This window comes from Huiozyma naganishii, chromosome 1, assembly GCF_000348985.1.
Source record: "Huiozyma naganishii CBS 8797 chromosome 1, complete genome".
Classification (NCBI taxonomy): Eukaryota; Fungi; Ascomycota; class Saccharomycetes; order Saccharomycetales; family Saccharomycetaceae; genus Huiozyma; species Huiozyma naganishii.
The window spans coordinates 220,975-247,531 of NC_035922.1; the positions used below are offsets into that span (position 1 = coordinate 220,975).

Here is a 26,557-nt window from a genome sequence, read left to right on the forward strand (position 1 = left end):
AACAAGTACGAGCGGCTTGGGGACTTGACCGTCGAGAGCCAGCCGATACTGGGTCAAATGAGTAAGTTGAGAAAGGGGGACTGTCTAGTTGCTTTCTCGAAGAAGAAGATCTTGGACTTGAAGTTGAAGATTGAGCGGGAGACCGGGTTCAGCGTTGCTGTTATTTACGGGTCGCTCCCCCCAGAGACTCGTGTGCAGCAGGCGGACCTGTTTAACAGTGGCAAGTACGATATTTTGGTTGCCTCAGATGCGATTGGGATGGGGTTGAACCTGTCGATCGATAGGGTGATCTTCACGACGGACAAGAAGTTCAACGGTTCCGAGATGATTCCGTTGACGAATTCGAACATCAGGCAGATAGGTGGGCGTGCTGGGAGATTCAAAGAGCAGAGCTCCACTGGCGGGAATTCGAGGTCGCAAGGTCACATTACTGGGTGGACGCACGCTGTTTTGAAGTCCGTTCGCGAGGGCATTGAGTCCCCCGTGGAGCCCCTGCAGAACGCCATCATATGGCCGACAGATGAGATATGCACGCAACTGATGGTGCGCTACCCGCCGAACACGAAACTGGGCTACCTGCTGGAACAGTTTGCCGCGCGTCTGGCGAAATCGCGAGACCAAGTGTTCAAGTTGTCGGATTTGGGGGACAAACTGGCAACGATCGCGCTGTTCGAGCACATTCCGGACATATCCTTCCCAGATAAGCTGCGCCTGAGTACTGCCCCTGTGAAAAGACTGCTCCCATTGGTGAAGGCTGCTTTCATCCAGTTCTGCGAGACGATCGCGCAGCGCAGAACCCGCGGGCTTCTCTCGTACGACTTCCCGTTCCATCTACTGGACTACAAGGGGATCACAGACGAGGACGCCACATTGGAGCAGTACGAAGCGCTCTACCACACGATCACACTCTACTTCTGGCTGGCCAACCGCTACACGCAGTACTTCGTCGACACGGAGTCCGCTCGGGACCTCAAATACTTCTGCGAACTGATCGTCTTCGAGAAACTCGACCGGCTCAAGAGGAGCCCGTACCTACAGGGCATCCCAAGACCGGTACGCACTCACCAGCGCACTCACCAGCGCCGCCAAGCGCACTCCAGAGCGTGAGCGATGATGTACCGGCGATATCGTTTACAGTTTAAATCCGAGAAAGTGAAAAATCTGCAACCTGTTGAGTATTTAAAGGTGAAGGTAGTTGTTACTTCTGCGTTGGTTGCTGGATACATCTCTGTGTGTTAAGAGTACCCCAACGAGCTACGATTCAATCACACATGTCCCAGAACGTTTACATTGTTGCTGCCACGAGAACCCCATTGGGATCTTTCCAAGGGTGTCTGTCGTCGAAGACGGCTGTTGAATTGGGTACGATTGCGCTGCAAGGTGCCCTGGAGCGTGTGCCTCAATTGAACAGGGAGAAGGACTTCGACGAGATCTACTTTGGGAACGTCATGTCTGCCAACCTGGGCCAGGCTCCCGCAAGACAGGTTGCCCTGCAGGCCGGTGTTGGTAACCACATTGTCGACGCTACCGTGAACAAAGTCTGTGCTTCGAGTATGAAGGCCGTGATTATGGGTGCGCAGTCGATCATGTGTGGGTGCGCAGACGTTGTCATTGCCGGTGGGTGTGAATCCATGTCGAACGTGCCTTACTACGCCCCCGCGGCAAGAAACGGTGCACGGTTTGGTGACGCGACGCTCGTGGACGGGATTCAAAGAGACGGGTTGAACGACGCCTACGACGGGTTGGCCATGGGTGTCCATGGGGAGAAGTGTGCCCGCGACTGGGATATCACGCGTGAGGATCAGGACGAGTTCGCCATCGAGTCGTACCAGAGGGCACAGGCTGCCGAGAACGCTGGGAAGTTTAAGACCGAGATCGTGCCAGTGACCATCAAGGGTACCAGGGGTAAGACGGACACCATCGTCGACAAGGACGAAGAGCCCTTCCGTTTGAACGCGGAAAGACTGAGATCCGCCAGAACCGTCTTCCAGAAGGACAACGGGACGTTGACCGCCGCGAACTCCTCCCCAATCAACGACGGTGCCGCTGTGCTGATTTTGGTCTCAGAGGCGAAATTGAAGGAACACAACTTGACACCTTTGGCCCGCATCAGAGGCTGGGGTGAGGCTGCTCACCATCCAGCGGACTTCACATGGGCACCAAGTCTGGCTGTCCCCAAGGCTTTGAAACACGCTGGGTTGAGCAGTGTCGACGATGTTGACTTCTACGAGTTCAACGAAGCCTTCTCCGTCGTTGGTGTGGCAAACCCAAAGATCTTGAAGTTGAACAAGGACAAAGTTAACGTTTATGGTGGTGCCGTGGCCCTTGGCCATCCGCTAGGTTGTTCCGGTGCAAGAATTATCGTTACATTGTTGTCCGTTCTGACTCAAGAGAAGGGTAAGCTTGGTGTCGCTGCTATCTGTAACGGTGGTGGTGGTGCATCCTCCATCGTTATCGAGAAATTGTAAGCTTTATTCACTGCATTGGCTTCTTGCCACTGGAGGATTTGCTAGTCTCCGCTAACAGTAACATGACATAACATAACATAAGTAAATACTCAATATCAATAGCTGAAAAAGTAAACGTTTCCATTTCTGACGGGACTTTAGCAAGGATTAAGTTTTGAAGTTATATCATTACATATTGAAAGATTAAGTAGAATATATATATTAAGTGAGTTCCCCCCGATAAAAGTGGGTCGCAGAAAGGAGGAAGATGTTCCCCACCTCTCTGATTAGAGACGTAAACATGCGGCGTGATTCGTTATTTGTATCGTGATCAATTAGAAGGGTGATTTGTTGCAGTATGATACCGTATTCGGGATCCGCTGCTGCGTTGAGACGTTCAGCTGGAATTGCAGCAGGTTGTTCCTCACAACGTCACTGGGGCCCCTATTGTACGCGCTGGGTTCATGGAGATAGTTGCCCGTGGGTTGTTTCTGCAAACTGTCTGTGTCAGACTCGCAAGATGTCGTCGTGGTCGTTTGTGCGTCGCTGTAGATGCTGAATATATCACTTAGGTGGGGACTCTGAATTGTTTGGATGGTCGACCTCTTCTGGACGGCCCGACAACGCGTTAGGGGACCCTCTTTTGTGAAGGACCGGATAGCTCCAATCTCCTCCCTCAACTGTGTTAGTCCAATTCTCGCGAACGGGTTCAACTTGAGCACTTTTTTCAACAAGACGAGCAGTTCATCGGATATGGGTAGTATCGTCTGCAAGATACTTTGGTTTTTGAGGAAATGGGCAAAAGTCTTGTCCTCTAAATGATGTGCTTTGGACCAAGGGTTTCTGATACACGTGAGGTTTACCAGGAGAATCCCCAAAGACCAGATGTCACCCTTTAGTGTTGGGTACATGAGGAAGCTGTCCCCCTGAGAGATCCTCTCTGGGGCCATGTAGTACGAGGAACCAATACACACGTTTGGTTCCAGTATATCGGAGTGTGTGGCGAGTCCGAAATCGCACAAGTAGACGTTATCGTTTGAGTCGAGCAGTATATTCTCTGGCTTGAGATCGCAGTGGAAGACGTTCGCACGGGAGCAGTGCTCTAACGCGGAGCACAACTGGAGCATGACCTTCTTTATGAGCAGACCGTCCTTAGCGAAGTGACCCTCCTCCGCGATTGCCGTAAACAGATCCTTTTCGTAGTAATCCATGACAATACAAGTCGCCAGAGGGGATTCCAACACCTGGTGGATCGTGACGATGTTTGGATGGGTGTTGACCCTGAGGTGCAGTTGCAACTCTCTGTAGTGAGGCACATCTGCCAGTTGTTCGTTTGTGATGTTGTGTATCGAGTCCAGGTCCACGCAGGGGAAGTTCAGCACGTTGTCGTGTGTCTGGAGGTACGTCAGCAGCGTGTTCATCATTAGATCGTTCCTTTTGGTCCCCCGCTTCGCGACACTCGAAAGCGTACGCTTCAAAATAATCTTCATGGCGAGTTGTCTGCCCGTGGCGATTTCCTCGACGTGCAGCACCAGGCCGTACGCCCCTGACCCAACATGGTTCAGGATCCTGAACCCATTTATTTGGCAGTTTCTCAACATAATGCACTACCGCGCACTAGATGTATATAATTTACGTTACCGTGCAAGCTGGAAGAAGAAGGAGAATTCTTCCAAAGTAACAGGAAATGGAAGGGCCAATTTGTAACCACACGTCAACCCCCCCCTGTGAGAAGCTGTCAAGAACGTAGCTATATATACCTGCTCTTCCTCTGAAACAACAGACGGTTCTGGAGGTTGGAATAGCCCGTCGTTGGCCACCAACAACAGGATAAGGCACACATTTCTGCTGTCTGTTCTCGCGCGCACGCAGTGCATACCTGCCGGAAAAACAACAATTCTTCCGGGCGGTCTCGAACCACCGGCAAGGGGCGCAAAAACACGCTCTCTCCGCGGCAGTTTCTGTGGGGAAGACGCGGAAAAACAGCACCGTGCGCTCCTGCACGGGCCGCTGCGCCAACCCCCTCCCGGCCCAGAAACCGCCGCAGAGGCAGCTTATTCCATAATAAGTATCTTAAAAAACGCACGCGTCATTCGCGCAGTCGCATCGTACTACCAGAGGAGTGCAGTGGTCCGTGTGTCATGCTCCGATAACTGTTCCAAGCCCGTGACAATAGAACGCACGATACAGCAAATAGTGCGAAACGAAAAATATTCGGACATCCAATAAAAGCCGACCCCAGACGCAGCCGCAGCGCCCCCGCTGCTGCTGCCTTTTCTCCGCAGATTGCATCTGGGCCCTACGTAACACCGTTCGGAGAAACTTTTTTATCCGCGACGCAGAGTTGTTCCGCACCCAGACACCAGTTACTTTCTCCGGTGGTTGTTCCGTTCTCGGAGAAACAAGGCGGAAACGCTGCACGCAAAAGAGGCATAAAAAGAGAGCAGTAGATTACAGCTACAGAAGGAGCAGATTCTCAGCTGATTATTTCTGTTGTTGCTGTTGTCTGACGTCGCTCTCTGTGTGCAGCGCGCGTTCCTTAATCGGAGTACTTCTTGAACGGTTCTCGCTTCCTCCAGTTATTTTTCCTGTCAGGTTCTCAGTCTTTCCCTCTCGCTGTCATAGTACGTGGTATGCTCGTTTCGTTCGATAATTTTCGTCAGGACATTACGGCCGACTGTTCCACGTGCGCTGCCTCGGGCGACAGAGAACTGTCTGCAGTGAGAGCGTGGCGCAACGAGCCATGGGTGCCGACTCAGGGGAAACGCGTAGTCGACCGCGAGTTATTGTTCCAGATCTTACTTGTTGAGAACGTGTCGAAGCCGAAGCAGGCGCAGTTGGACGCGATAAGGGCGAAGCTGGACCCACGTAACCAGCGGGTGGACACGCTGCGCGGGGGCAGTACCCCGCGCAGGCAAGCAGTGGTGACGCAGGTCGACTTGGACAACGATGACGTGGGCAGGGGGGCCCCCGCCCTGGGTACTGCTGCAGGTGCTAATAACAATAAAAGTGTGTTCAAGTTCACCCTACAGGACAAGTCAGGTGCGGTGTTCTTCGGTATCAACCGCACGCCGCTACTCCACCACAATTCGTGGATTCTGGGCGCCAAGCTTATTTTGAAGCCGGGGACAATAGTCAACAATGACGTGTTCCTATTCCAAAAGGAACAAGCGGTGTTCCTCGGAGGTATCGATCGAGTCTGGAATGAGAACAATGACTTAAAGATGAGAGACTACTTGGAGTACAAATTAAACCGAGATAATTGTTCCGCTGCGGGGAACAAGAAGAAGAGGAAGTTTACCTCCATACAATAGCTAGTGTAACCCCTCACCATGCAAACAATCGGAAGTGAGGAGGGGGGGGGGTCGCTCTTCGTACTACTAGATACTTTGGAATATGTATGCTAAAGAAAAACACGTGGTCAATCCAACAGTATTTCCCATAATTCGTCCGGTTCGATAAATTCGTGATGTACTATGGACACTAAGCAGTAGTCAGAATGTATCTGTTTCAAAAAACTGTTCGTCGGCGTGTTACGAGGGAAAAGTTTGGCCCATTCTGACCATATGCTGAATGCCTCGTCCCTCCACGCCTTAAAGGACTCCTCCTCGATGCGAGTTGTTTGTATGATCTGGCTGTTCGGGAACACACCCCACGTGACGACATTGGAGCTCCCCAAGTCCAGGTTTGTGTCGAAATGCTTCGCAGCGTCGCCAACGTAGTAACTGACCACACGGCGGCCGTAGTGGTCCAATTTCGGCTTCAACACGTTTTCCCACTGCGGTTTATAAACAAACATCTCCACAAACGCCTTCTGGTACACGACACCTTGACGTGGGCCCCAACCGAATATCTTGTCAGAACTCCTCGATGCGTTTGTCGCAGGTTGCGACGCTAAAGTTAGGTACCCTCGCAGATTAAGCATGATCAGCTCCTCCTGAATCAAAGCGGTCTCCGGTGATAATCCTTGGTCATACCAGGGCAGGGCGTCTATAGAACCCTCCAGATACTTGATGAAAATGTCCTTCAAATCTTTGATGCTCAGCGGTTGGCCCCATAGTTCATACGCCTTTTTGTTGCTTACTTTCAACGTGGGACCATACCCGTCGATTTCACCGTACGCTGGAGAACGGGAGTCACCAAACCGGCCGTTAGGGAACTCATCCCACGTGGCATCACGACCCAAAGTACCGGACCCCTTCGATATCGAGATTAAGAATTTTTTGGAGGGCATGTTGTTGTCGTTGGTGTCCAACGACGACCCTGTTTGGTACTTGTCAACAGTGGTTCTATTCATCAGGACGTCCGCAGATCGTACACTGGATCGTCTCCTCCTTTTGCGCACATCACTGTCCAGGTCCATGTTATCGTTGATGTCGTCTACGAGTATCACATCTCTGTCTGTATCTATGGGTGCGTTATCATTACCGGGTTTTGGTACCAGTCCATCATTGGCACCCTCTTGTTCCAAATTTATATCGCCTTCACTCTTGTCCTCTATCAGGTGTCCTAAAATCGGAGATTGCGATACGATCTGGGCGATCGCCTTCTCCAGATTCAACGTGTACAAATGGAAACACCGAATCCTCCCCTCCGTTCTTTCGTAAATTTGGTCTATAATTTCTATCAATACTTGTACACCGACTTGCTTTACCAGATCGTCATCGAGTTGAATTTCCTCCGGAAATCTATCTAGAATGTGTTTTGGGATCTCCGCGTGGGACAACTTCGCGGCTCTATTAAATAGCATGAACGAGTTGATGGGCATCAGACCTGGGAACACAGCAACCTCCTGCGACACTTGATCTCTAAACATCTTCTCAAAGTCCAAAAACTTCTCGACGTCGTAGAACAGCTGCGTGATGACAAACTGCGCACCGGCATCGATCTTCATCTTCAAGTACTCCAGGTCGCGTACCGGGTCCTGTTCATCCTCGTCCATCACATTGTAGTGACCCTCAGGGTACCCAGCAACGCCAATGCAGAAGTAGTCGCCGTGCCGCTGCTTGATGTACCGTACAAGGTCTATAGCGTGTCTGAAATAGCCGTAGGCGTCGCCATGGTTCAGCTCAAGCGGCGGGTCCCCGCGCAGGGCCAAGATGTTTCGAATCCCATTCTCTTTGCACCGTTCCAACGCCGCATCGATAATGTGCGGTTCCATATTCGTGCAAGTGAGGTGCATGCACACGGCGATGTGCGGATGCGCCTTCGCAATCACAGCAGCCAGCTCAAGCGTCTTATCCGCAGTGGTACCGCCAGCCCCCCACGTCACAGTGATAAACGTCGGCTCCAGCGCACTCATCCGCCCAATACGCTCGAGCAAATTGGTCCTCCCGGACTCGGTCTTGGGCGGGAAGAACTCCAGAGATATCGACGTCCCAGCTTTCTCATCGTACAGTCTCTTGATAGACATCACACGCTAAAACTCCTGCAAAATAAGCACTCCCCTGTATCAACCAGAGTTCACCGTCTGAAACTGAATGGACCGCGTGAATCGCCCACTCAGATCTCGCCAGGTCTGGTCTTCGCCGTCTTAGTCGTCGTCGTCGTCGTTTTATTGTGATTTTATTTTTCCTTTAAATTGAAATTGTTCAGCGATGAGCAAAAGGGTCTCTGAGGCAGTGGGCTGTCACAGAGCGATGAACTGCTGCTGGAGTGCGGACGATGCCTGGTGGAGGGTTGTTTGTTGCGGAAGATGACTCAGACGATGAGCTTTTGAGAGAGGAGTTTTCTCAGCAAGAAATTGGACCCTTAGGTGACCCACAAGCGCCACCTCCACTGTCGGAGGGGCCAGAGGCCCTTGGCGATGATGTTCATGTTGACATGGGAGATACACGGTCCGATGATGATGTTCCGTTGTATCCATTGATCCCAATTGATACGGATAATGAGAAAATGGCTGCTGAGGGTGGTGGAGCACCGGCAGCAGTAGCAGGAGGGCAAATACGACCCGTCAGTATCCAGCTGGCACTCTCCCTGCCCTTCCAGTACGAAATGATTCAAAATTGTCTTAGTACGGACGACCCTCTGATGATTATGGGGAAAGGACTTGGGATGTCTGCTATTCTGTCAAACCTACTGCACATTCTTGGAACGCCGACGAAGGTCGGTTCCCAATTGAAAAGGTCGTTGGTCATTGTTCTGAACGCTTCAGATAATGACACTCAGCAGATAGCAGAAGGATTACAGGAGCTGTCCTGGCTGGATGAACTGGAAGAAGGTGTTGGTGGGCAGGACGAGGAGGACAGCTCTGTTTACAGTCGCCAGTTCACACAAGTCACCTCGGAATCCCTTAGCGTCGAAAGAGACGGCAGTTGTACCTGTCCGGTGGGAGTACTGAGTGTCACGTCTCGTATTCTGATAGTAGACCTGCTCTCAGGTATCTTACACCCGAATAAAGTAACAGGGATGGTGGTCCTCAACGTCGAGACTTTGAAGGATTTCTCAAACGAGTCCTTCATACTGGAGATATACAGATCGCAGAACAGGTGGGGGTTTATCAAGGGGTTTTCAGAGTCACCAGAATCCTTTGTGATGGAGTTCTCACCACTCTTGAGAAGGATGAGAGACCTGAGATTTCAAAAAGTTTTGCTCTGGCCAAGGTTCCGCGTCGAGATATCCTCGTGTCTGAACAACCCTACAACATCAAGTAACGTTTTTGAAGTGAAAGTGTCGCTGACAAACTCGATGTCCCAGATTCAGTTCGGACTGATGGAATGCCTAAAGAAATGTCTGGCCGAATTGAATAGAAAGAACCCGCAGCTAGCGTTGGAATGGTGGGACATCGACAACGTTTTGAACGTGAATCTGCTACGCTCCATAGACTCCGTGATGTTGCCCAATTGGCATAGAATATCTTACGACTCCAAACAGCTCGTCAAGGATATCAGATTTTTGAAACATTTGTTGAAACAAATAGTAAGTGCAGATGCAGTCGATTTTTACGAGGAGATACAATTGAGCTTGGAGGCTAATAAACCCTCGATTTCAAGAAAATACTCAGAATCGCCCTGGTTATTAGCAGAGGAGTCTCAACTTGTAATATCTCACGCGAGAAAGAGAATATTTTATAAAGACGAGTACCAACTAGAAGAACAGCCTAAATGGGATCAGTTACTACACATAATTGACGATATCGCCCACGAAAAATTAGGGAAACAAATAACGGGTCCAACTTTAATTGCTTGTTCCTCCACTGAAACAGTAAGACAACTGACTAGAGTACTGAGCTTTGCCCACAAGAAAGATGGATTTAGGAAGTTAATGTTGAAAAAGTTACAGTACTATAAGGACATGAGACAAGAGAAGTCTCGCACGGTGAATGAAGTGCGGAAAGCCGAATCTGAGGTAAACAAGCAGGAGTTATCTGTTAGTAGCGCCTTCTCCAAGGAGGAAGTAACGTCGAAAAGAAGAAGGACAAGGGGGGCTTCTTTTGTTGCTGCGGTAGAGAGGTTGCGGAACGCTGGTGCTGGGGAAGATATAGAGGGAGCTATAGATTCTTATGATCTTGGAAAAGAACTGGAACTTACAGAACAGGGAGCGGAGGAAGACGAGTTTGATGAGCTGATTCCGTACTCTCCGGAAAGCTTCGTTGTCAAACCGGAGAACGATCTAGAAAGTGATCAGCTGCTTCCATACGAAGAAGTGTTCCAAGATGCGCAAAAATCAGGGCTTACGTCCGAATTATGGGAGGAAAGAAAGTCATGTTTTTCTTACATCCCCAGAGGAGACCAGATCATTGTAGAAAAATTCTCCAATTTGAATGATGAGCTGTCGCTGCAAGAACAGATGCCATCATATATTATTATATTTGAACCGGACCTCTCATTTATCAGACGTGTTGAGTTATATCGAGCTTCATGCAGCGATAACCCTTGTAAAGTGTACTTCATGTACTATGGTGAGAGTGTCGAAGAACAAAACCATTTGACAGCAATCAAGAGGGAAAAGGATGCATTTAGTAAGTTGATTAGAGAAAATGCGAATATAGCGCATCATTATGAGACGATGGAAGATATTTCGCATTTCAAAAACCTGGCAGAAAGGAAGATAAAATTGAGTAAAATCAACAGAGGGAACGCCAGAAATGCTGGTGGCCAACGTGGTTTCCAGAACTATACTCAAGACGTTGTTGTCGTGGACACACGTGAATTCAACGCGTCTTTGCCCGGCCTGCTTTTCAGATATGGTGTACGTGTTGTACCTTGCATGTTATCCGTTGGTGACTACATTATCACTCCAGAAATATGTCTGGAAAGGAAGTCAATTTCAGATTTAATCGGGTCCCTTCAAAACAACAGACTGGTTTCTCAATGTAAAAAAATGCAGGCATTTTATAAATACCCAACTCTTTTGATCGAGTTTGATGGAAGCCAATCTTTTTCTTTGGAGCCCTTTGGAGAAGGAAGAAGTTACAGGAATCAAAACGCATCTACCACACACCCTATCTCAAGCAAACTGTCGCAAGAAGAAATCCAGTCAAAACTTGCTAAAGTGGTCATGAAATTTCCCCGGTTGAGAATCATTTGGTCTTCTTCACCCCTTCAAAGTGTGAACATAATCCTAGAATTGAAACTAGGAAGAGAACAGCCGAATCCAACAACGGCAATTGAGTACGGTACTAATCTAAGGAAGAATGCCAAAAAAGACAAAGTCACCCTGCAAACGGCTGAAGAAGTATATTTCACGGAACTATTAAAGGTACCTGGAGTTTCCAATATCGATTATTTCAACCTCAAGAAAAAGGTGAAAACGTTTGCTCGGTTGAAGAAACTGAGCATGAAAGAGCTAACTGATATTACAGGAGACCAGCTATTGGCAGAAAAGGTGTTAAATTTTGTTCAACAAGTTATAAGTAATGCCCAGCAGTCTGAACAAGAATCTGCAGATGACAACGTCCAAAGCGACGATGACATTCTTAATCTTTAAATATTACACCGTTTTTTTACTATTAAAAAACATATTATATATTAACATTTTGTACTGCAGGACGCCCGAGAAGACAACTAGATTTTACTGTAGACTTCGTTCCTTACCTTGTAGAACATGTCAATCTCATTAATAAAATCGATATCCACGATGGGATTTGTTAAGATGGCAAAGAAATCGGATTCGCTAGGGAGTAGATAAGCCACAGTCATTAACTCTTTACAGGACTGAGCATCTACCGCACTCTTTTTGATCAGCAATCTCAACAACTTAACAGCATTACAACTTATCAGCTTATACAACGGACTTTCTGAGTTCTTCCGTATCACCAAGTTTTGGTAGAATTCGTACAGCTTCTTTAGATTCAACCCGATATTTTCAAAATTCTTGAGCCAGGATAATGGAAGGTTGTCAGTTCCGTCAACCGATACAAAGTTTACTATTTGGAAAAGAGAAGTCAAAGTTTGGGCAATGATTGGGGAGGCTTGTTCAACGTATTCCGGATGTGCTGATAGCTGGTGGAAGGGAATAACAGAAAGTAAAAATGATACCACATTGTTCAGTAAATGTCTTTTCTCACTGCCCTTATAAACTTCTATCAAAGACTTAACAATGCTAATGTCATCGCAATATCTGGAGGACGTGTCATCTTCATAGTTGTTCAATAACACAGCCTTGAATAAGTCTCTGTTGGGGTGGCCCAAAGAGAGTAGTTTTGCCAATGTGTCAACACCAAACGAGTGGTATTTCCCCCAGTTCATTGGATATTCTGAATATTCAAACTCTAACGCCTTTTCATCATCCTTGCGTTCTTTATTAACGGATTTCGATACACCAAAACTCGATATTAGCAAAAGGATGAGGAACGCATCTGTATGCGAGTCAACTTTCCAATGGTGGGATATATTTGTTAGCGTGATAACGATGTCCTTTTTCAAATTCAAAGCCACTCTAGTGAATACTAACTTCTTACTGTCCAAAAACAGTACCCATAACAAATCAGAGATAAACCTTTTCAAAAAATGGCTCTTACACATCAAGGTTGCGTTGATGTCAGAAAACGATAGGTTCCGGATTATCATGGAAATGGTGGATAGCTGGTCAGCTATCATGACGCGGGTATCCTCAGCCCCTCGCGTGCACACTTTGCTAAATGGCGTGTCAACCTCTTCAGTCACCCTTTTCAAAGAGTCCATATAAGATGGAATGTCCAGTTCGTAGCCTTGTGAAATATCTTTTTGATATTTCATTTGTTTCGGTAGTAAAGTCCACTTTTTGACTCGTCCGATGGAACTATCGTTGTGAGGTTCCATTAAACCGTCTACTTCATCGCACGAGCTCTCATCCACCTTAAGAGGAATTGAATCTATAGGTGCACTAGTGAAATGCATCTGGTTAGTGTCGACCCCGGTTAATGAATCAACTAGTATGGTCTTATGCTTTGAAAATGCGTCGCCCCCGGTCTCCATTTTTTTGGTGTATCGTTCAAAAACTTCATCCATCACTCTTTCATTCCTTGTGTATGCCACTTTTGTGTTGTCAATAAAGGACTCTACATCGTATTCGTCGCAGTAATTTTGTGTAAAGTTCAAATTTGTCGTTCTCAATTCCAGGTTTGTCTTCCCGCTTTCATTGACCAAGGTGTTCAACAAGTTTATACCCAATTTGCAAAGCACGTTTAGTAACCCAAAGTATAAGTTTAACGAAATATCGAGCCCGTTATCAGCACTGGTGACAAGAAGCGTATTCAAAGCAGCGTTCACTTCACCCAAGTGGTTTGATTCGAGCGACATTGATAAAGCATGTAAGTTTATTGTCCCCAGTTCAGGTGCAAAGAGGAAAATGGGTCTGTTGGCGTCAATTTTCTCACCAACCTGAGATATGTAGGATATGTCATACCCATTAACATTTTCGATGGGTCTCTTCAAGCTTTTGTAGTTTTTTATGGCAGTTCTTTTGTAAACTTTAGGCAATTTGGCCAATTCCTGCTGGTATACATCTTGTCTCTTCTTTTCCATCAGCAGTTTTTGTTGCCTATGTTGCTCCTCCAATATCAGCCTTTGCTGCTTTTCAAATTCTTCCTTCTGTTTTCTCTCCTGTTCCAGCTCCTTCTTAGTTTTTTTCTTCTGTCTTGGCTTGCGAGTTTTCTTTGGTGCTTTCTTCTTTGGAGCTTTCTCTGCAGTTTGGGCCGGCGATACACCAGGAATGTCATCTCTGATTATGTTATTGGAATTTCCTTGAGGTACCATTACATTCTGAGGGACGGGATTCATTCCCATGGGGGCACCTATTGGGTTCGGGGTAGGTTGATTCATCATATTGGCGCTAGGTGGTCTTTGTAACACATTGGGGTTGTTATTCACAAACTGTTGAGGTGGGTTCTTCAGTTTATTCAGAAGCTCTTGTAGAAACTGCTGCAGAAATATTTTTTTCGCCTGAGTTTCCTTTATCCCATCTGGCGAAACCATATACCTTTCGTAGGGGAGCAAGTACCTGTAGTAAATGATTTCCAACTCCTTGAAGTCTCTAATTTGTATTTTTTGACCAATTTCCCCCCACATATTGTTAGCAGTTACCTGTTCGCTGCCTCCCAATTTCTGCACCATGATATGTATTAGAAAAAGGTTCACTTTTTGGCCCTGTATTTCTGGTAAAGCCTGTAAGGGCATGTTCATTCTCTTACAGTGTTCTATCAACGATTTCATGAACAGTTCGTATTGTTTGTTATTCAGTTCATTAGATATTCTTTTTTGTAACACTGGGTTCAAGTTTTGTAAAATACGTCTTGGTTGTTGCTGTTGTTGCTGTTGCTGTTGCTGTTGCTGTTGCTGTTGCTGTTGCTGTTGCTGTTGCTGTTGCTGTTGCTGTTGCTGCTGCCTGAACTGTTGCTGGGTTGGTTGTGTTCCCATCATCTGTTGGTTTGGGGGTATACCAGGTCCCATCTGCGGTGGCTGAGAGCCACGCACGTTCGAAAGCGGGATTTGACCGACTGTGGTGTAGCCTTCTGTCTGCTGTTGTCGTTGCTGCTGTTGCTGCTGTTGCTGCTGTTGCTGCTGTAGCTGTTGAAATCTTTGCTGCTGTTGCTGCTGCTGTTGCAAAGGGTTGAACATGGTGCCTCTGTCGCCATAGACATTATTGGGTGCTCCTGCGGAAACATTACCCGTCGGCATCTGCATATTATTCCCTGGCCCAGCGCTGTACGCATTTCTATGCAGTTGCTGCGGTTCCTGCATGAATGGGGATCCGTGGTTCGACATGATCTGCTGCGGTTGAATGTTATTACTGGTGTTATTCGAGCCATTCCCGTTATTCATCATAAGTATATGTTGCGGCGTCTCTGGGTTCACAGGCGTGTGACTGGACCTAGGTCTGACGGGGTCGTTACCCATCGGCATCCCACCGGATTTTAACATTGAATTTCGAGCTAAAATAGCCTGTGGGGACAAACTGCCCCCGCCTGTCGAGTGCCCCATCTCCATTGGGCTCATCGCAGGTGGGAAGCCCGCTGCAGGAGATTGATTCGAAACAAACTGTTACTATTATTATTAGTATTATTACTCGCATTGCTGCTGATATTGCGCGTATTCGGCGCAGAGAGGACATCAGCGTTGCCAGAATCTCCGACAAACGGTTTCTCCTCGAAAAGATTGTTGAAATCGTTGTTCTGGCTCATCTCGCTGGATCCGATGTCCCCTCCAAGGTTCCCGGCGCCGTTATCGTTCTGCGTCGAGTTGAAGATATTGAAAAAGTTCATTTCTTCCGCCATCGCAAATCACCGAAAGCCAGAAAATGTATCCAGCGTCTATTTAACCCCCCTGCACACGCACACACAACCTTTCAACACAGTTGGCACAGCTCAGCGAAGATGCCTTCGGCAAAGGTTGTCAGTCACTTCGTGTCTCAGTAAGCTAGAAAATTGACGTAGAATTTTCGCCGTTTTTTTTCTGTTGTGTTTTGCAGTAAAAAATATCGGAGCACGTGACGCTGTGTGCGGTGTGGTAGCGCCGGTCGATCGCTCAGGCGCCGTCAGAGTCGTCGGACGACGAGCTGTACTCGACGAGCTTCTGTCGTTTGTGCGTTGCCGTGTCTCCGTCTGCGTCTGCATCTCTGGGTCTTACTTTGGTGGCCGTTGTGTCATTCCCCTGGGCATGGTCCTGCAAGATACGGTTCATCAGTTGCAACGAGTTCGAGTGCGTCTGTTTCTGAGCACGAGCACGGGCCTCTGGGTCAGGGTCCTCGTGCGACCATTTGACAAGCAGCCCGGAACCCTCCAGTCGCTGTGGGTACTCTTTGTCTGTAGGAACGAGCAGTGTCTGGTTCGTCATAGCCTCCTTAGCAAACTCCGCGTTCGCAGTGCTCTTAAACGTGACGAATGCACAGTTCTTGGCTTCCACGTACCGGATCCTGTCTAGGGCTCCCAGCTTATTGAACAAGTATCGCAGCCGGCTTTCAATCTGCAACGGTTTCAGCGGTTTATCGTTCAGTGCACCGGCAATCCCACCAATGTACAAAGTACGGTTGGCGTTATTGAAGGACCCAACACCACCCATGTCATCCCTGTACTGAGAAAACTTCTCCCTGCCAAAGCAGTCCCTCACGGGCATACGGGGGCCCTCTGCACCGTCCTCCGGTATGTGGTGCAAGTACGTGCACTGCGGACCCAAAACGCAACACCCTCGAGCAAAGAACAGGCAAAACTGCGCGTCAACATCCCCTGAAGACCGCGTGCGTCCACTGTCCCGCGCCGGGTCCAGCCTGAAGGGGCTCACAAACCGCTGCGAGCCTCGAGACGAGTCCCCATGGGACCACTTGTTGTACCATACGTTGAACGTCACACCGCTCTGCGGCGGCAACCCGGAGGGCAACTCCTCCTCTTTCACTTGCCGTCTCGCGCGCCGGTCTCTCCATTGATATACAGCCATGGTTGATTCACGACTTGGAAATTACAGTGTCGTATCGGCGGTTGGAGGTTCCAGTTGAACATCCGCAGCTTTATGTGTGATGAGCACTTCGAATTCTACAAAGTGAAAAATTATCGAATGTTGGCACCGCTGGCTCTATTGAAGGACAGATCTGTTTGGTGTACCTGTATCGTCAATTCCTGCTGATAACCTAGTGTTCTTGCTGAGCGGGACTGGATCAATTGTGTTGTGATGATCTTTTCGCTGGAAGATGTGCTGTATTCAGACAACGAGCCTTGTCCTGGGGATTCCGATTTTGAATCGATCGTGTCGTCTGCCTCTTCTGAATTGTCATCCGAGTTTGTCTCTCCCAAAGTGAGTGTACCTGTTGTAGAGTCTCCGATAGGGCCACTAATATTGGGCAGGAGCTAGAGGTGGAGGGTGAAGAGGCCCGTCGCGATGAGATCCAAATGAACCCGCAATTGGAGAATCTGCTACTCAAATTGGATATTGGGTCCAAGTTTCCCTTCTCGCTGAACGAACCGGTGAAGGTGAGATTACCCCGTGGTCCATTAGAGGAACCTGCTTACAAGCTTTCTGACGATGAGAATTTCAGCAGTGATAGGGACGAGTTGGACAATCCGATGCCCGTACTCCCTATCATTGCACTATCAGACTTGCAAGGTGTGTTCAAGGATAAGTTGGCTCGCATAAGATCCGCTAATGAGAATCAAGTAGCTGTTATAACAGAGGAGAAGCGTCAATTGGAAATAGCACGCAAGAGGGAGGAGGAGAGGCTCAAAGCCGAGCGTGAACTGAGGGAGAAACGGGAACGGGAAGAACGCGAGAGGCGAGAACGAGAGGCGGCTAAGTCGCGTAAAAGACAAGAAGAAGAGGAAAGAGAGGAAAGGAAACGGCAAGAGCAGCTGAAGATTGAATCGGCCAAGAGAGAGGCCTCCCAAGGTAAGTACGTCACCAGTCGTACAAAGATTGAGGAAACGTTCTGGCACTACAAGAATAAAGTGGTCGAAATCAAACAGACAATCGCTGAGCCTGCTAAGGCATTGCCCAAGGACATAAAAAGTCTTTTGTCTCAACATAAGAGAAAGATCAACCCGAAATTTGGTCAATTGACAAACTCGTTGCAACAACTGACGGCTATTAAGAACGAACTGAACAATCTGATAGGACAATGCAAGGCCGCTCCAAACCCACTGATATACCCATGGATTCTTAACTTCTGTGCAAAGGCTATTGTGCATCAAGCTGAAACTGAAGTGCGCGTAAAACCGGAGTCAGCGACACCACTTGCCAAGTTATCATGCTTCCTGCTCCAACAGTTCCCTGAACTGGGCGAACTGTTGATGGCAAGGTTCGTCAAGAAGTGCCCATATGTGATTGGGTACACCTGTGCCATCGAGACGGAAAAGGGCAGATCGAGCATGGGTTGGAAAAGGAAATCCGACGACAAGTGGGAGAGCGATACGTCCTACGACGAAAGAATGGCAGGCATGATGACACTGTTCGCAGCCATTACAATGTTACCAGAGAGCAACCAGCAGCCCGTCAACGAGAAATGGTCTGTCGTGGCCTCTTGGCAAATCGTGGCCAGAATGGCAAACTTACCAACGGCATCCCTAACAAATACACATTTTATCTTACTAGGTGCCTGGTGGGACTCTTGCGCCTTTGAATTCTTGGGTACATTCGGGAATCAAGCGGATAAACTGCTGCGACTAGTAGGAGACGCGCTGACACAGTCCGTGAACGAACACAAATTTGTCGGTGCTGCCAGACTCAGGATTCTTTACGAGGATTACGTGCAGAACCGTACCATAAAGCAGTTCCAACCCATGGATCAGTGAGCTGGAAGCGCTATTTTGTGACACTTTAACGTCACTACTGATATCGTAACTTTTCTCTTTTTTAAGGGTGTGCATACTTTATCAGTCAGTGCCTCTTTTTATGGTTGATTGATAAGATATTAAACAAAAAAGCGATGAGTTGGGAAAAGCTTCGCTGAATCTTTCTCTTTCTCTTGTTGTTCTGCTTACCACAGCATTGCTTTAGCATAGTGCTTATTTGCTTCAATGAACTGTGTTTTGAGACGATGGGCAGTTGTGTGTTTTTATGCGATTAATGTCAGTTCAATGGTGCATTTCTTCATTTCAGGGTCTCAGTGTACCTGGCACCAATGGTTCACACGCCCATTGGTACTTTTGGTCAGTTTCGTCACTCTCGGGCTGATAACTTCCGATTTTTTGACACCATCATTGTCAGTCATATCGAACGAGATTCTTCATGTGTCGGATAGGGTTGCTGGCTTGACACTGTTGTCACTCGGAAACGATATTCCAGAGATAACGACGACATACCAGTCTATGAGTTTGGGGGTACCGCTCCTGGCTCTGGGTGAGTTGTTAGGCGGGGTTCTTTTCCTCCTCACCGTGGTGATTGGTCTTATGGGGATGATTCACCCTATCCATTTCACATTGTCCGGTTGTGAAGAGGAGGAATCTATTTTGAGATATCGTGGTCTCGCCTGTGACAGAGCCAACTACGTTCATGACCTCATCATGTTCACAATCATGATTCTAATGTTTATGGGGACAATCCTTTGCAACGGAGCGTTGACGAGAATGAACTGCTTGTTTTTCATTGGTCTGTACCTGACGTATATGGCTTACTTGGTCTTATACTACAAGGATTGCAGTACTGTGGGGACCCACACTAGGGCAGCAGAGGCGACACCGACAGATTCTGTCGCAGCCTTGCCAGTGACAGATAATATAATGAGGTTTGACGAGGGCGAACTGTCCAGACGTTTGCTCATAAGAGACGGGATACGAGAGTGTATGCTTGCCAATTATCGTAACGGGTGGACCAAAATGACATTAGCCGGATATCTTGATATTTGGAGAAACGAACAACTGTTCGAGGATGATTATGAAGGCGACGAGGAAATGAGTCGACCCTCATCTAAATATGGGGCCCTGCAAAGGTCCTCGTCTTTGCAAGATGAGGGCACCACGGCAACGGGGGCGATGCGGTTCCCAACAGCCGTATCAAGACAGTCGATCAGTTTTGAAAGGTTGCCCACATTTGGTCCATCAGGGGTCATGAGCGAGGTAGTGAGTGTTCAGTCTGCCCCCAGGTTATTCTCCCCGGTGACCACAGGTCCATATACGTCTCTTTCGTCTGTTGTCGGTTGTGTGGAGAGTAAGAGTACCGCGCGCAACGCGTATTATGTGCCTGAGATGTTACGATGCTTGTACGCTGTCTCTGAGAGCACAAGTTCAGCGTGGGAGTACTTGTTGATAGTGATCACTGCGCCCGTGTCTATCGTGTTGGGTATGTTGATACCGTCCAGTGGTCAGGGAAGTCGGACCGGCACTTTTTTGACAGGTATACAAGCATGCGTATCGCCGCTTGTCGCGTGGTGTCTCGTTATTGAGAGTGTTGTGTTGAACTGGGGTGTTTGTTTGTTTATGTTTGCCACGCTTTGCGTTTGTTTGGTGAATCGCGGTGCGCCGTACCGAATGGTGTGCGCTTACGAGTTTGCCACTTCGGTCAGTTTGATCTCAGCGACGGTCCGTGCCGTTGTGGGGATCCTTCGTCTGTGGTCCCGTGAATTTAGTATCCGGGAGAGTATCCTTGGTGCAACGGTGTTTGCCTGGGGGGGTTCGATCGGCGATCTTGTAGCGAATCTGACGTTCGTCAAGATCGGTGTCGTTGAGATCGCGTTGGGGGCTTGCTTTGGGAGCCCACTGTTGTCCCTGTTATTTGGAGTCGGTGTAGACGGGCTTGTTCTGATGGCACGGGAAAACTGGCAGCGCATTGACATCGCGGTGGATGCGTCCCTGAAAGTGACATCTCTTGGAGTTCTTTGCTCGCTGCTTGTGTTTCTCGTGGTGGTCCCGCTTAACGGGTGGGTTATCGATTGGAAAGTGAGTGCTGTACTGTTCACAGTTTACACTGGCGTCACTTGTGCGAACGTGTACCTTGGGTGTTTGTGAATTCGACTTTACAACGTATATATAAATATGGTGTGCCAACTCGATACAATAAATACATTCATTAGACGGGAGCGAATATCATAAAACTACATTATTTACAACTATGCATGGGAGGTTGGGTATGGTATTTTGTGTGTGGTGTGATGAGTAGTAATGGTACCTATGTGAGTCTTGTGAGGTTGATCTCGTCCAGGATCTGTTTGGCGCCTTGTTCAATCATTATCTCTGCGAGTCTCTTCCCACATGCCATTGCGTCCCCTCTTGTGTTTTCGATGTGTTGCTCTAGGGACTCCTCTACGAAGTTCTTGCCCTCGACGTCGATGACGATCGCGCTCAATTTGAGCAGGCCACGCTCGATATCGTAGGAGGAGGTGCACCCGATGGGGACGGAGCAACCACCTTCGAGGGTACGCATGAGCGCGCGCTCCGCAAGGCAGCACACCGTAGTCTCGAGGTCCGAGACCTCACTGAGGATGCGCAGCATGCGCTCGTCCCCAGCCCTGACTTCTATCCCCAGTGCCCCCTGCCCCACCGCGTGGTACATGACCGAGTGGTCGAACCGCTGCGTGATGCGGGACTCGAGCCCCATCCTGACGAGCCCTGCCGTCGCGAGGATGATGCACGCGTAGGGCGAGTCCGGGTCGTCCACTTTTGCAATACGAGTGTGTATATTGCCCCTCACTGACTCGTACCTGAGGTGAGGGAAGTGTCTTTTCAGTTGTGCAGTGCGGCGCACGGAGGATGTCCCCACGATCGACCCGGCGGGCAAATCCTCCAGTCTTCTAAACAGCGAATCCCGGGGCATGACTAGGCAGTCTGATGGGTCCACGCGCTTTGTGACCCCACCAAGCTCGAACCCATCGGGCAACAGCGTGGGCATATCCTTGAGCGAGTGCACGATGCAGTCGAGCCGCACGTCCGCGCGCTCATCGTAGAGCAAATCTTCGAGCTCTTTCGTCCACAGAGCTTTACCGCCGAACGAGTACAGCGGCTTGAACTGCACTTGGTCGCCGAGCGTCTGCGTCGTCGTTATCGAGCACGTATACTGCTGGAACGCAGCCTCGATCAGCTGCTTCACCTTCTCGCTCTGCACCACGGCGAGCTTCGACCGCCGTCCACCGATCCTCACAGTTTCGTGTGTCATGCTTGCGTACCGTGTGTATCGCCTTCAGCACCAGTAGTATCAGCAGCAGGTAACCACTAGACAAAGTATCTCTCCCTTGTATGTTTAAACGTTTCTATTCAGCAGCCCGTATAACGCATCCACGAACAACCAAAAAAATAAGATGAGAAAACGGGAAACCCAGACGTAAACGCAACCCAAACCCAAACCCAAACGGCACAAGGCAACCTCACCGATGGATTGTATAAACAGCTTCTCTGCGTCATCTGATAGAAGAGCCAGACACCAACAGCTCTTCAGGACTGAAAAAATTTTCCAGAGCGTCATTTTTTCCTCTTCGTTTCATTCGCAGCGGAAACGACGACGACGAGACCCGTTCGCTGAACGAGGCGATGAGGGCCTGCTCTCTGCAGGGCATCGCCTCCGCGGCGTTGATCGTCAACACGATGAGTAATTGAGTTCTGCGGGCGGTCGGCCCGTCTTGGAGCCGTGGGAGTAGACCCCCCCCACCTCGATGATGATGATTAATTAGGCACCGGCACCTTCCGTGTTGTCGATGTGTGCTGCGGCGCGGTGGAACCCGTGCGCGAGTGCTCTCTTGTAGTGTATTTGTGCTGTGTGGTGGTCCCTCGGGCAACCGACGCCAGAGTCGTAGAACTGGCCCAGAATGTAATCCGCGCGTGCGAGTTTCCCCTCTGTGTGTGCAGCACACTGGGAGACCCACTTGCACGCCTCTTGCCAGTTTGGCTGTAGTACGCCGGGGACTCCGGTGAAGTACCACCCTGCGAGTCCCAACATGCCCATCGCGTTCGCGGTGGTCCCTGCAGACTTCCCCCCCGAAACACTAGCGTAGTACCATGCGAGAGACTTCTTCGCGTGGACGGGGAGTCCCAACTCGCCGAACTCGTAGCAGTGGCCCAGTTTCCACTGCGCAAGAGAGTAACCGTGCTCGTGTGCACATTTGTAGTAGTACTGGAGTGCTCGTGTCGTCTGTGGGAATGACTCCCCGGGGAACGCCTGTTGTAACCGTTGCTGTAAAGCTGGTGTTAGAGCGGAGAACTCGTAGATCTTGCCCAGCTCAAAGCACGCGTGCGGGGACCCCTGCGCCGCAGCTCGGAGGTACCATTCAATACCCTCAGAGATCTGTTTCTCAACGAAAAGGCTAGCGAGTCGGTACATGCAATCGACGTCGCTGGCCCCGGCACCCATTCGGTAGAATCTCGCCGCAGCGTCTGTGTCCACGGGGGTGCCCCTGCCGAACTCGAAGCTGAGCCCAGCACGGTAACAGGAGGGTCCGTGGCCGAGTCGCGCACCCCGTTCGTAGCAACTCAGCGCCCTTGCGTCGTCCCGCTCTATGAACTGGAACCTCGAGAGACCCTCAACTTTGTGCGAGTACAATCCTCCCATGAGGTAGAACGCTGGGGCGTGCCGCAGCTTGATGAGCTTACTTAGTACTTTCAATGCATGCTCCAGCATGATCTTCTGGTTCCGAGACGCGGTCTTCGAGTCCGCGATCCGCTGCGGCAGCTTCTCGCCGTTGATCGTGTACTCCCGTATGAACTCTGCGTCCTGCGACAGTTCGAGCAGTGTCTTGCACCAGTGTAATTGTACCTGGGGGGTGAACTGCGGCGCATCCGCTACGGCTTGTGCGTAGGACTCGTGGAATCGTCTCCCCTGCGGCGAGTACCCAGCGAGCGGGTCCCGTGGGTCCCGTGAGTCCCGCAATTGCTCACTCTCTGTCAAGTGTACGTTGCTCAGCGCGGGCGGCAACTCATCCAGCACGTCCTGGACCGGATACGGTGCCCGATGCGCTTGTGGCTGTCTTTGCTCCCCGGTCTCCATCTCCATCCCAGTAAGCGGCGAGGGCAATTGCACCGGTGGGAATGCGTTCAAGTGTGAAGTGTACCGCGTGTCGACCATCCTCGCCTGGCACGCAGTCAGTAAGTCGCTGGATCTCCCGCTTGAACCTGCACTCTCAAAGTCGGTGATATTTCAGTTCAATTGTTAATATATAATGAACTTCTGACTGCACTTATGGCAAGGTTACATCTTCGTCTAGTGCGTCGAGTCGTCGAGTTGAGTACGTTATAGGGATGTTGCGAAGTGTTATTGCTCTGGGGGGTAGGCCCGTGCCGCAGTTCACAGCACAGAGAGCGTTGCAGACGGCGCAGGGCCAGTACCGTGCACCGCCCGCACGGCGTACAGCGAAGGGGACACCGCAGCAGCGGCTGACCGTGAAGCCGTTGGACTCCCGTAAGACGTACTTGATCGACCTGTACCGGTCTCTGCTTGAGGGGAGCCCGCTCGTGCTCTTCGTTCACTACAATAACCTGTTAAAGTCCGAGGACCACTACTTCCGAGACCAGATCGCACAGCTTGGTGGGCAACTGACGAAAGTACGCAACGCTTTGCTCGAGGTGTACCTGCGGAACTCGCGGCGTGAGGACCCTTGTTCCCCCGTTGTGGGGTCCGAAGCACGCGGGGAACTCATCGCAAGACACCCTCTGCTTCCCCTTCTCTTCGGTCCGACCGCGATGATCACTTTCGATGCCGCTGCGGCGGCACCGCAGTCCGTTGCGAAGTTACTGAGACTGTTCGCTGCCTCGGGCCACAAACTGTTCGTCGTGGGGGCCCGGTTGGACGGTACAAGCGTGCTGGATAGCGCAGGAGTCGCACAATTCAGCACATTGCCCTCGCGGGAACAACTCCACGCGCAACTCGTGCAAGTACTGAACCAACTGTCCGGCGTGGGGCTCGTGCAGACGTTGCAACAACCTTCGAGCGCACTGTACATGACGCTGAGGGCGCACGAGACAGCTTCAAAGGACAAGACGACGGAACCATAACCCGTGCCGGGCCGGGACACTTGTATATACACATAACGTCAATCTTACATACCATGCGGCTGGGTCTCCCTTGCGATGAGCTTCCGCTTCAAAACGGGCCCTCCCCACTTGTAACCGGAGATACCCAGCTTACTGTTAAGCACCATGTGGCAGGGCACGATAAGTGCGATCTCGTTGGCCTTACAAGCGCTCGCGACAGCCCTGGACGCGGTCGGTCTGCCGATCCCCTTCGCTAGGGCACTGTACGTAGTGGTCTGCCCGCGGTGCAACTTGAGCATCTGCGCCCATACCGTGTGTTGGAACGGAGTCCCGAAGATCAGGTCGTGCCTGATAGCTGGCCATGCGGTCCCGTCGAGCCACTGCTTGTACTGCTCCGTGAGCACCCCACTTCCCGCATCTTCACCATCTTCAGCCTCGGTGAGCTCGAACGCACGGTCCAGCCTCCTGTACAGCTTCTTGAAGTCCTCGTGCAAGTGCTGGAGCAGTTGAGATTCGTCGTCCCCCAAAGCAGCGTACACGAGCTTACCGTCGGACTTGCGAGAAGCAGCGACCGCAGAGGTAATGCGGCCCCTCACAAAGAAGTAACGGAACGTGTCCCCCTTGGCAACAGTCATACTTGCGGGAGAGTACTGTCACAGAAGTCTCGAGGGCTCGGGCTCGAGGCTCTTTGATAAGCAGGAGCTGATTATATTATAATTACAGGAACGTCCCAGGCGGGACCCTGGATTAGTCAGCCTGGATATTACACAGTTGCTATAGTACTAGTAGTAGTATGTACACGCACGGGGATCACTTGGACAGCAGGGCGTCGAACTTGGGGATGAGCGACTGCGCGAGCGCGAAGGAGAAGACGAGTTTGGGCCCCGTGGTGAGCAGTTTGGGCGTGAGTCCCTTAAAGAAAGCGGTGACTCCCTCGTTCTTGAGCGTGTTGCGCACAATCTTGAAGCCGGACTCTGGACTGTCGAAGTTTCTGTTCTGGATCCGTGTCTTGATGACGTCTAGCGGCGCGGACACGATCAGAGAAGCGGAGGCCCCGACGATCGATGAAACGAAGTTCTGCGACCATGTGGCCTGCGAGTAGTCGGACAGCCCAAGGAGGTACTCCTTCGCGAAGGCGTTCCCCCCGAAGAGCGCGAAGGACCCGGGCGCGTTCCGCGCAGCGGTCCACCCCCACCCACGGTACAAGTTGAGCAACCCCTCGTCACGCAGGATCCGGACGAACCCACGGCCCTTGAAGGACTCCGGGTTTGTCTGCCTCTTGATCTTGAGCACATCCAGAGGCAGGAGCACGATCTCACCGATCCCGATCATCGAACCAGCGGCAGCGGACCGCATCGCCTTCCCGGTCTTCGTCCCAAAGGCAGAGTCGAAGTCCTTTTTGAAGTGTTTGTTCAAGAACTCGTTGGCAAAGGGCTGCCCACCGTACTTGTACACACGCTGCAACACTTTGTAGCAAGCAGCGTAGCCCAGCCCGGGGAACAACGATAGGAAACGAGCCCCAAGAGGTTCCGCAGCGGCACCTTTAAAGATCACAGTGTTCAGCTCGTGCAAGCTGGCCACCTGCGTGTGGTTTGACATGAGTCTCTTCGAGATCGTGTCCACCGGGTGGAACACACCGATCTCGAGAATCCCAGCGGAGGCGGACCCAAGAAGGCGAGCACGGCCGGACTGTTTCTTATCGTTCTGTGACATCTCAGAGCAATATGCAGTTTCTTTCTATAGTGAAACTATTACCTCGAGAACGCGGTGGGTGCTTTCAGATGCAATTGACGGATCAGAGGCGGCAGATCTGGTTCAATTCACGAGTCTTGCTCGAGAGTGACCTGGGACCCTTCCAGTCGTCGATGACTCTGAAAATTTTCCACAGATCACGCGACGCCCAGACACCGCCCATGCCTCTGTGGTACCCTCTGGCAGCGGAGGACGAGGTCCTGGCCCTGGCACTGGTACCGGTGGTCTCCATGGCGGTGCCCATGGGTTCATTGGTGCTTGTCCTGGTTCTGTGGTCGCGGCGGCCATGGTTGTATCAGATTACGAAGCGTGGGGAGATATTGTTGCGCGGTCGATTGCAGTGTAGAGGCCGATGCTGGCTGTACTGGAGGCTGCGATGCTGGCAACGATGCAGACTTCTCTGCTGTTTGTAGTGTAGAGGCTGGTGCTGGCTGCGATGCAAGTTGTGATGATGACTGTACCCTGGAATGTACCGGTGGTTGTACTGTAGAAGCCGATGCAAATTTCACTGGAGGTTGTGATGATGACTGTACTCCGGTGGGTACCGCTGGCTGCACTGTAGAAA

General features: G+C 50.3%; 16 protein-coding genes across 16 annotated transcripts in view; 7 read left to right on the forward strand and 9 right to left on the reverse strand.

Annotated features, from left to right (window-relative positions):
• Positions 1 to 1,107, forward strand: part of SUV3 (ATP-dependent RNA helicase SUV3) — a gene marked incomplete at both ends in the record, with an annotated part of 2,226 nt that extends 1,119 nt beyond the window's left edge. Inside the window, one exon of the mRNA XM_022606575.1 lies at positions 1 to 1,107. This exon is cut by the window's left edge and continues 1,119 nt beyond it. Within this exon, the coding sequence (XP_022462168.1) occupies positions 1 to 1,107 (1,107 nt within the window).
• A 164-nt stretch (positions 1,108 to 1,271) lies between these two features.
• On the forward strand, positions 1,272 to 2,468 carry ERG10 (acetyl-CoA C-acetyltransferase; the record flags this gene model as incomplete). Its single annotated transcript, XM_022606586.1, has 1 exon — positions 1,272 to 2,468. One exon carries the CDS (start codon positions 1,272 to 1,274, stop codon positions 2,466 to 2,468), a length of 1,197 nt encoding a protein of 398 aa, XP_022462169.1.
• A 314-nt stretch (positions 2,469 to 2,782) lies between these two features.
• Positions 2,783 to 4,048, reverse strand: SKS1 (putative serine/threonine protein kinase SKS1; the record flags this gene model as incomplete). Its single annotated transcript, XM_022606597.1, has 1 exon — positions 2,783 to 4,048. One exon carries the CDS (start codon positions 4,046 to 4,048, stop codon positions 2,783 to 2,785), a length of 1,266 nt encoding a protein of 421 aa, XP_022462170.1.
• A 1,032-nt stretch (positions 4,049 to 5,080) lies between these two features.
• On the forward strand, positions 5,081 to 5,761 carry RMI1 (Rmi1p; the record flags this gene model as incomplete). Its single annotated transcript, XM_022606608.1, has 1 exon — positions 5,081 to 5,761. The coding sequence occupies one exon, from the start codon at positions 5,081 to 5,083 to the stop codon at positions 5,759 to 5,761; it is 681 nt and encodes a 226-aa protein (XP_022462171.1).
• Positions 5,762 to 5,868: 107 nt separating this feature from the next.
• On the reverse strand, positions 5,869 to 7,860 carry MET12 (methylenetetrahydrofolate reductase (NAD(P)H) MET12; the record flags this gene model as incomplete). Its single annotated transcript, XM_022606619.1, has 1 exon — positions 5,869 to 7,860. One exon carries the CDS (start codon positions 7,858 to 7,860, stop codon positions 5,869 to 5,871), a length of 1,992 nt encoding a protein of 663 aa, XP_022462172.1.
• A 251-nt stretch (positions 7,861 to 8,111) lies between these two features.
• RAD1 (ssDNA endodeoxyribonuclease RAD1) lies at positions 8,112 to 11,375 on the forward strand (the record flags this gene model as incomplete). The annotated part of the gene is made up of 1 exon (XM_022606630.1): positions 8,112 to 11,375. One exon carries the CDS (start codon positions 8,112 to 8,114, stop codon positions 11,373 to 11,375), a length of 3,264 nt encoding a protein of 1,087 aa, XP_022462173.1.
• Positions 11,376 to 11,452: 77 nt separating this feature from the next.
• Positions 11,453 to 14,863, reverse strand: SWI1 (Swi1p; the record flags this gene model as incomplete). The annotated part of the gene is made up of 1 exon (XM_022606641.1): positions 11,453 to 14,863. One exon carries the CDS (start codon positions 14,861 to 14,863, stop codon positions 11,453 to 11,455), a length of 3,411 nt encoding a protein of 1,136 aa, XP_022462174.1.
• Positions 14,864 to 15,391: 528 nt separating this feature from the next.
• Positions 15,392 to 16,297, reverse strand: CWC2 (active spliceosome conformation promoter CWC2; the record flags this gene model as incomplete). The annotated part of the gene is made up of 1 exon (XM_022606652.1): positions 15,392 to 16,297. One exon carries the CDS (start codon positions 16,295 to 16,297, stop codon positions 15,392 to 15,394), a length of 906 nt encoding a protein of 301 aa, XP_022462175.1.
• Positions 16,298 to 16,746: 449 nt separating this feature from the next.
• GLE1 (nucleoporin GLE1) lies at positions 16,747 to 18,141 on the forward strand (the record flags this gene model as incomplete). Its single annotated transcript, XM_022606663.1, has 1 exon — positions 16,747 to 18,141. One exon carries the CDS (start codon positions 16,747 to 16,749, stop codon positions 18,139 to 18,141), a length of 1,395 nt encoding a protein of 464 aa, XP_022462176.1.
• Positions 18,142 to 18,366: 225 nt separating this feature from the next.
• On the forward strand, positions 18,367 to 20,292 carry YCX1 (Ycx1p; the record flags this gene model as incomplete). The annotated part of the gene is made up of 1 exon (XM_022606675.1): positions 18,367 to 20,292. One exon carries the CDS (start codon positions 18,367 to 18,369, stop codon positions 20,290 to 20,292), a length of 1,926 nt encoding a protein of 641 aa, XP_022462177.1.
• A 160-nt stretch (positions 20,293 to 20,452) lies between these two features.
• On the reverse strand, positions 20,453 to 21,436 carry HEM3 (hydroxymethylbilane synthase; the record flags this gene model as incomplete). Its single annotated transcript, XM_022606686.1, has 1 exon — positions 20,453 to 21,436. One exon carries the CDS (start codon positions 21,434 to 21,436, stop codon positions 20,453 to 20,455), a length of 984 nt encoding a protein of 327 aa, XP_022462178.1.
• A 507-nt stretch (positions 21,437 to 21,943) lies between these two features.
• Positions 21,944 to 23,335, reverse strand: ACK1 (Ack1p; the record flags this gene model as incomplete). Its single annotated transcript, XM_022606697.1, has 1 exon — positions 21,944 to 23,335. The coding sequence occupies one exon, from the start codon at positions 23,333 to 23,335 to the stop codon at positions 21,944 to 21,946; it is 1,392 nt and encodes a 463-aa protein (XP_022462179.1).
• A 173-nt stretch (positions 23,336 to 23,508) lies between these two features.
• Positions 23,509 to 24,261, forward strand: MRPL11 (mitochondrial 54S ribosomal protein uL10m; the record flags this gene model as incomplete). The annotated part of the gene is made up of 1 exon (XM_022606708.1): positions 23,509 to 24,261. The coding sequence occupies one exon, from the start codon at positions 23,509 to 23,511 to the stop codon at positions 24,259 to 24,261; it is 753 nt and encodes a 250-aa protein (XP_022462180.1).
• Positions 24,262 to 24,305: 44 nt separating this feature from the next.
• Positions 24,306 to 24,875, reverse strand: MGT1 (methylated-DNA--protein-cysteine methyltransferase; the record flags this gene model as incomplete). Its single annotated transcript, XM_022606719.1, has 1 exon — positions 24,306 to 24,875. The coding sequence occupies one exon, from the start codon at positions 24,873 to 24,875 to the stop codon at positions 24,306 to 24,308; it is 570 nt and encodes a 189-aa protein (XP_022462181.1).
• Positions 24,876 to 25,050: 175 nt separating this feature from the next.
• On the reverse strand, positions 25,051 to 25,953 carry GGC1 (Ggc1p; the record flags this gene model as incomplete). Its single annotated transcript, XM_022606730.1, has 1 exon — positions 25,051 to 25,953. One exon carries the CDS (start codon positions 25,951 to 25,953, stop codon positions 25,051 to 25,053), a length of 903 nt encoding a protein of 300 aa, XP_022462182.1.
• Positions 25,954 to 26,240: 287 nt separating this feature from the next.
• Positions 26,241 to 26,557, reverse strand: part of ASF2 (Asf2p) — a gene marked incomplete at both ends in the record, with an annotated part of 1,596 nt that continues 1,279 nt past the window's right edge. Inside the window, one exon of the mRNA XM_022606741.1 lies at positions 26,241 to 26,557. This exon is cut by the window's right edge and continues 1,279 nt beyond it. Coding sequence (XP_022462183.1) covers positions 26,241 to 26,557 — 317 coding nt within the window.